This window comes from Lynx canadensis, chromosome D1, assembly GCF_007474595.2.
Source record: "Lynx canadensis isolate LIC74 chromosome D1, mLynCan4.pri.v2, whole genome shotgun sequence".
Lineage (NCBI taxonomy): Eukaryota > Metazoa > Chordata > Mammalia > Carnivora > Felidae > Lynx > Lynx canadensis.
This window is the reverse complement of record NC_044312.2, coordinates 20956312-20964909: the sequence shown is the minus strand read 5'-3', so window position 1 is coordinate 20964909 and position 8598 is coordinate 20956312. Positions and strand designations below refer to the sequence as shown.

The window sequence follows — 8598 nt, the reverse complement described above, 5'->3', positions numbered from 1 at the left end:
GCAATTATCAAGAATGAGTGTGAAATACCAAACCCTACACCCGAAAAACAAATAACCCAGTGAAGAAATGGGCAGAAAACATGAATAGACACTTCTCTAAAGAAGACATCCAGATGGCCAACAGGCACATGAAAAGATGCTCAACGTCGCTCCTCATCAGGGAAATACAAATCAAAACCACACTCAGATATCACCTCACGCTAGTCAGAGTGGCCAAAATGAACAAATCAGGAGACTACAGATGCTGGAGAGGATGTGGAGAAACGGGAACCCTCTTGCACTGTTGGTGGGAATGCAAATTGGTGCAGCCACTCTGGAAAACAGTGTGGAGGTTCCTCAAAAAATTAAAAATAGACCTACCCTATGACCCAGCAATAGCACTGCTAGGAATTTACCCAAGGGATACAGGAGTGCTGACGCATAGGGGCACTTGTACCCCAATGTTTACAGCAGCATTCTCAACAATAGCCAAATTATGGAAAGAGCCTAAATGTCCATCAACTGATGAATGGATAAAGAAATTGTGGTTTATATACACAATGGAGTACTACGTGGCAATGAGAAAGAATGAAATATGGCCCTTTGTAGCAACGTGGATGGAACTGGAGAGTGTGATGCTAAGTGAAATAAGCCATACAGAGAAAGACAGATACCATATGTTTTCACTCTTATGTGGATCCTGAGAAACCCATGGAGGAAGGGAAGGGAAAAAAAAAAAAAAAAGAGGTTAGAGCGGGAGAGAGCCCAAGCATAAGAGACTCTTAAAAACTGAGAACAAACTGAGGGTTGATGGGGGGTGGGAGGGAGGGGAGGGTGGGTGATGGGTATTGAGGAGGGCACCTTTTGGGATGAGCACTGGGTGTTGTATGGAAACCAATTTGACAATAAATTTCATATATTGAAAAAAAAAGAATGAGTGTGAAATAATGATATTTGGAGACATTAAGAAATGGAAAGTTTTTACCACTACTAGAACCATAAGTAACTTAAAAATATACAACACAATAATAACTTATCCTGAAAGGACTATTTGAGATATAGGAAGGAATAGAAAGCTTGTATTATTCATACACTGTATGTAGTAATTATTATGAGTTGTGTGGTTGAAGCAAGCTTTTGTTACCTGTACACGTAATTTTCTTTATTTTCACCTGGTAATTCAATCTACTACCTAATCTGTGTTAGATGCCATGTAGTTTACTGTAGCACCTCATATATACTTTAGGACACTGTAAGATTCATTTGTTTACTTATATGTTTCCCATTGGACTCTGGAGTTCTGGAGCACAGATTCTGTCTTAACACTGTATTCCATGTGCCTTAAATATAGAAGTCACTTAAATTGTTGAAGAACTTATGGCATTGATTAATTATTTGAAAAAGTATGACTGAATGAACAAGTATCAGCATTGGAATAATTTTAAAAAGTCACCTGGGGCACCGGCTGGCTCAGTTGGTTAAGCATCTGACTTCTGCTCAGGTCAAAATCTTGTGTTTCATGAGTTCGAGCCCCACATTGGGTTCCACACTGACAGTGTGGAGCCTCTCTCTCTCTGCCCCTCCCCCACTCATGCTTTTCTCCCTCTCTCTCTCTCAAAATTAATTAATTGATTTATTGATTAAAAAGTCACCCTGTTTATTCCAGATTTGAGCAAGATTCTTTCTATATTATTTACTTCTTCCAACTGAGCTATTACTTCTATAATAGAGACCATGTTCAACTACCAGTAAACTCAGAAAATATAGCTTCAAGGAATCAATCAGACACATCATGCTATTACCAAACAATATTTTAAAAATTCAAGTTACCAGTGCAATGGCATCACTAAGAACGAGCCTCAATACACAAGTTCAATACTGCAGAGCTGCTATTTTGAGGAAAAACCTAAGAGGATACATCAGAATGTGGCTCAATGTGATGAGAAATTTGCTCAGATTTCATCATTCGTTGTGTGGAACACAAACACCAATTTTCCAGTATTTTATTCTTTTTTTCATTCCCCCCCTTTTAAAAACAGTCCTAATAGCTCTTGGGGCATAATCACAAAACAATGAAATATTTACAAAATAAGGTTGTCCCAATTATTATTTGATAATGTAAAGGATTCATTATTGAATATTAAAATTATCCAAAATTTTTTATTTTTCAGAGCTTTCTCATGCCCTCTTTCCTCCATCATCTTTCTCCATTTCTTACCCCTTTTTCAATTTCATGAATAAATATATGAGTAGAGACTATGGGAAGACCTTCGAGTTTCGGGGTAGCTTTTATGTTGCCAATCATACCACAGAGAGACAAATGTTGAAGAAGAAGCAAAAAAAAAAGTTTTGGTTTGGACATGCGAAGTTTGATGTAGTAGCTTTAACTCCAAATGGAAAGATCAAATGAACTAAAGTTATCAGGGACTTGAACAAAGAAGGTAGAACTGCATGGAGGGAAAGAACGCATCTGTTTAGGAATGATGTCTAATATTATGAGTGTAGATCAGAAGCTGGGTCCCTCAAAAAGTAAATATTTGGAAATAAAACAGGTCTGTAGCAGGGAGAACATGCTAAAGAAAACAGACCAAGATTTATGTCAGCAGATTACTACAGAGCTATGACAGTATTTTTCCTAGAGGAATCCACAGCTTAATGTGGAACACGTAAATAAACAGATGGAATGATATCAAGCGATGAAGCACTTACAACCTCAGTTAGGTGGAGGTAGGGTAGATAATACACTTTTCATAGTCTATAAGGGAAAATGTAGCTTCTTAAAAAATCCTACATTGGATATAGAAAAGGTACATAACTATTCAAAAATCTGTTTTGTTATTCCAGTAATTATTTATGTTCATTGACATTGCTCTGCTCCTCACAAAATGGAAAGTTCCTGAAATTAGCGATCATAATGTATAGTAGAATTTAACATCAATGGGCTTTAGTGCCAGATAGTCTGAAATCAAACCATATGCCTTCACCATATTCCTTACTAGTGTGTGAATTTTACCAAGTAATTTAACCTTCTTTATTTTCTCAATGTATATAATAACGGAACCTATCTCACAGATGCTGAGAATATTTTGGAGTGACAGTGGGGTTCGTGGGGTCCGGAGCCAATTGCCAAGAAGGAATTCTTGAAGATGTCTTTGGTGCAAAAAGGTGATTTTATTAAAGCACAGGGACAGGACCCGTGGTCAGAAAGAGCTGCCCAGGGACCATCAGGAGACACTGGTTATATACTATGGAGTTGGGGGAAGTAAAGTACAGGGGAAGTTTCCAGTGAGATTTGCATATGCTAAAGAAGGCTCACAGGATCCTGGAGGCCCAGATATTGTCAAGCTAAGGCTGTTTGTCCCTCTAGCAAAGAATTAGCATCAAGACAGTAGGGAGTTCTGGAGAAATGTTTTACTCTGTCTGCCTCAAGTATTTGTCAATGGGCTGCAGGTTATACAGAAATTTAATTTTATCTGCAATTTCTGCCTTTGTTTCCCACATCAATAGAGTTCATTTAATAAATTAAATGATTAATTTATGAAGTATCTAGTATATCCCAAGCTCAATATTGTTTACTGCTTCTGCCTCTGAATTATTCTAGAATAATTTCATTTATTATATATATTTTTTCATTTATTATAATTTAAACCCTTTAAGTATTTTCCTACAGTTAAATTCCTTGAAAATAGTAAACATAGGAGTACCACATTTATCAAAATAGTTAATTAATCAGAATGATTAAATTGTCCACAATTAGCTACAGTAATTTATTATGTATAATTTAAGGTGATTTAAAGAAAGCAACATTCATGCGTCTTCAAAAATACTATTTCAGTGGCTGGGAATCATGAAAACAATTTGTGTACAGAATAATTCTGAGAATCCGGCTATCTGGCTGGTGGCCCTAGGATTGAATTTGAGGACTTTAGTTAAGATTCTGTAATGAATCAGGAGTACCTGGGTGGCTCAGTTGGTTAAGTGTCCCACTCTTGATTTTGGCTCAGGTCATGATTTCACGGTTCGTGAGATTGAGCCCACATCAGCCTCTGCGCTGACAGCATGGAGCCTGCTTGGGATTCCCTCTCTCTCTCTCTCTCTCTCTCTCTCTCTCAATTCCCTTCCCCCGCCCTCTCTCTTTCAAAATAAATAAACACTTAAAAAAAGAATTTATTATGAATCAGTGTCACTCAAGCCACTTCTATTTAATCTCATTTAATCCTCATAACAGTATTTTGAAGTCTTTATTATTATTATGTTAATTTTATTTGAGAGAGAGAGAGCACCCATGGGAAGGCTCAGAGAGAGAGAGGGAGAGAGAATCCCAAACAGGCTCCACGTTATCAGCACAGAGCTCAGCTCTGTGCTCGATGATCCCATGAGCCATGAGATTATGACCTGAGCTGAAATCAAGAGTCAGACGCTTAACCAACTGAGCCACCCAGGTTCCCCGAGAGAGAGTCTTTTTTTTTTTTTGAGATAGAAAATTGAGGTACAGAACATAAAATTATTTCCAAACTCATGTGAGCCAATATTTGTTTTTGTTTGGATGCAAACACAGCATTTCATCCATTATATGTGGAAGCCCACAAGTATGAACTATGTAGCTCGACATTAAGTACTTTTACAGTGTTTTGTCTTCCCTAGACTTTTTTCCTGATTTGGAAAAGAAATATGTTGAAACCCCATGATGACATGTTCCTTAAATATATTTTCACTTTTCTACCTTTTACACCGGAAACATCACTGGCCCCAGCCTGCAATGTGGGGTGCTCCTGTCCTAAAGCAGTTTGTAGTTTGGTGCAGCTAAATTTCCAAGACCCTAGGATGGTAGGAGAGGCAGCTACCTGGGCAGATGACCAGTAGCCACCAGCTGCAGTAAAAGAATCCAGCATCAAATGGTTTGATCTATCTGCTATCCAATACTATCTGGTCAGCTAGCACAGGAATTCAAGGTCAGAGTATGTGACGGAGACGAGTGGTTTCTGCCCTTAACTTCATCCTCATCTGCCTCACCCAACCAGGGAAACTGCAGGGCTCTCACAAGGTGAAGACTGTTTGAAGTCACTGAGAAGAGCACGTCAGCACCACAGCCTGTCCTGGCAGACCCGCCTAGGGAGATAATGAGCTGCTCTGAGCTTAGAACTCTTGTAGTATGGGCAAGGTTAGCACGGTTGTGATGTACCAGGAAGAGGGGTGGTCACACTGGGACACCCTCACACCACACACACACACACACACACACACAGCCACTAACAAGACTGAGAAAGCAGTTAGTTGCACCCTTGCAACCATGAGTAAGCGATGCTGATATTGGTATGCCCAGGATTGTAAATTGTTGTGTACAGAAGACTTCAGCCAAAAAAAAAAAAAAAAAGCACATTATAGACTTAGGCATGTGACCTAACCTGTGTGTCCAACCCTGTGTGTCCAACATCCAACCAGAATACTTAACTTTTTTTAAGGCAAAAACAATGGTATATGGATTGTATCTCAATGAAATGGAAAAAAAGATAAACCTTTTACAGAGACATGCATTGATAGATCAAAATTTAAGCAAGTTCATCACAAACAAAAATTTAATTGTGATTTTTGAAAATTCCTCAGACAAATCCATGAAACAAATATTGCTGAGTAGATGGTTTTGGACAACATTTAACACTGAGCTACACATGTAATAAATTTCATGGTGATGACTAAATTATACTACTACTTTTTTCAACAGGCACATCTACTTTCCAGTGTTTATTTTCTCTGAGACTATGTTACTTTGTCTTTAAGCTTCAATAGAGCTTTCTTCACTTCCTTGTTCCTCAGGGTGTACACCACAGGGTTGAGAAGGGGAGTCAGCACAGTGTAGAAAACTGCCACAATCCCGTCCACAGCATCCTTGGAGCCTGGCCTCAGGTAAACAAAAACACAGGGAACAAAGAAACAAAGGACCACAATGCAGTGGGAGGTACAGGTCTGAAAGGCTCTGCATCTCCCCTCGGAGGTGCGGATCTTCAGGATGGAACAGACGATGGACACATAGGACAGCACTATCAGGAGAAAGCAGCTCAAGGCCACTACTCCGATGTTGACAAAGATCACCCTCTCGTTCATGGACGTGTCTGCACAGGCCAGTCTGAGGATGGGTGGTCCGTCACAGAAATAATGCTGGATCTGGCTGGGCCCACAGTAGGGCAAGCGGAAGGTCAGTGTGGTCTGGACAGCAGAGTGCAGAGAGCCGCTGAGCCACGTGGTGGTGGCCAGGAGGGCACACGCTCTCCCACCCATCAGGCTGGCATACCTGAGCGGCTGACTGATGGCCAGGTAGCGGTCGTAGGACATGACTGTGTAGAGGAAACACTCGGTGCTCCCCAGGAAGTGAAAGGAGTAGAGCTGGGCCACACAGCCGTGAAAGGAGATGGCCCCGCCTCCCGGGGAGACCAAGGTCATCAGCATTTTGGGCACAGTGACGGTGGAGAACCACATGTCGATGAAGGACAAGTTGGCCAGGAAATAGTACATGGGAGTGTGGAGGTGGGAATCCACCGTGATCACCAGCAGGATGAGGAGGTTCCCCACCACAGTGAGTACATAAATCACCAAGAAGATTCCAAAGAGGGGGATGTCCAGTGCTGGTGCATGGGGAAGACCCGTGAGGATGAACGTTGTCACTACGCTCATGTTTCTCATTTTCCACGCCTTTGGCACCTCTCCCTAAAGAATAGAGAGAGAGCACCCAGCATTTCATTGAAAACTGAAAACCCATTTTCATGTGGCAACTGCATCATCCATAGTAGATCATCCTAAAGTTAACCTCAACTTTGCCTGTTACAAAACTTATTTGGTAAAAATGATAGAATGATCCATCATCATCCTCTCTCCCCCCCACACGCACACAAAGGAAGGTGCACACAGATGTATGCAGTAGAAAGTCAGAGAAACCCATTGTATCAATCTCTATTTATGTTTCATAAATGACCACCCATTTAGTAGCACAAAACAATGCAAATGTCCATTCTTACAGTGTTTCAGTCAGGTGAGTGGGGTGTTCTGCTCAAGGTTGAAATCGAGATGTCAGCTGAGTCTGGAATCTCATGAGAGGCTTGGGATCCGCTTCCAAGCTTATGGAAGTTGTTGGCAGAATTCTGTTCCTTGCACATTTAGGACTGAGGTCTCTGTCTTTCCTGCTGCCCGTTAGCAGGGATCATTATTCTCAGCCTTCGAGTCCCACCTCAAGTCCTAACCACCTGGCCATCTGATAACCACCTGGCAGCTTACTTCTTCAAAGCCAGTAGGAGAAGTTCTCTTGAGTTTGCTGTGACAAAAGTGTGAGGTAACAGAATGCATCAAGAGTGATATGCCATCACAGCCTTGGGTCTCACCCACACTCAAAGGGAGGCAATTTAGCAGGGAATGTACACAGGGGACAGCAATCTGGGGAGCCTTTCGGAATACTGTTTTCTCCCCAGAGTCCATGGGGAAACTTAAAGAACCAAGAATTTAACATTGATAGCAGCGCACGCTTCAAAATCTACGTTCGGTACGGCCGAACAAATCTCTGGGATCCTTATAGGTAATCTGGCAATAGTAATCCCGGCTGAGAAATTACAACTATTAAATAAGACAATAGATGCGAAGTCATTAATAAAGTGTCTGACACTTGATACCTGCTCAAAAAATGATAATGAATCATACAAAATTGTTGCCTTGTAATGCAGAATTACCTATCTCTATCTATCTATCATCTACCTATCTATCGAGAGGGAGGAATAGGAGAGAGAATAAATTCTCTTTCTACTGTAGAGATTTCTCAATTTCAAAACTAGATCTTTGAGGAACATTTCATCGCTGGTATTGGGACTGGTGTCTCACTACCACCATCACCTGCTTGTAAAGGGACTTTCCTCAGAGGAGACTGAGAAACTCAACTCCATGACATGGACATCCCTACAATCTTCCATACGATCCAGAAGGTACCAAGCCTTGTACACTGCTGGCTCAACATTTCTCTTACACTAGACGATCCTTTATGAGGCTCTAAGAAGATAAAATTCATATGTTTTCTCCCAAACAGAATCCACTGGCAATTTTCTTTTTCTTTTTCTTTTTTAATTTAAATCCAAGTTAGTTAACATGTAGTGCAATAATGGTTTCAGGAGTAGAATTTAGTGATTCATCACTTACATATAACTCCCAGTGCGCATCCCAACAAGTGTCCTCCTTAATGCTCATCACCCATTTAGTCCATCCTCCACCCCACTTCTCTCCATCAACCCTCAGTTTGTTCTCTGTATTCAAACGTTTCTTATGGTTTGCCTCCCTCTCTATTTTTATCTTATTTTTCCTTCCTTTCCCCTATGTTCATCTGTTTTGTTTCTTAAATTCCACATATGAGTGAAATCATAGGATATTTGTCTTTCTCTGACCGACTTATTTCTCTTAGCATTATACACTCTAGTTCCACCCACGTTGTTGCAAATGGCCAGATTTCATTCTTTTTGACCACTGAGTAATATTCCACTGTATGTATATACCACATCTTCTTAATTCATTCATCAGTCGATGGACATGTGGGCTTTTCCCATAATTTAGTTATTGTTGATGGTACTGCTTTAAACTTTGGGATACACA

General features: G+C 40.5%; 1 protein-coding gene across 1 annotated transcript; it reads right to left on the bottom strand.

Moving 5' to 3' along the window:
- Positions 1–5736: 5736 nt before the first annotated feature.
- On the bottom strand, positions 5737–6657 carry LOC115526025 (olfactory receptor 10G9). The gene has a single exon (XM_030333484.1). The coding sequence runs from the start codon at positions 6655–6657 to the stop codon at positions 5737–5739; it is 921 nt and encodes a 306-aa protein (XP_030189344.1).
- Between the last annotated feature and the right edge of the window lie 1941 nt (positions 6658–8598).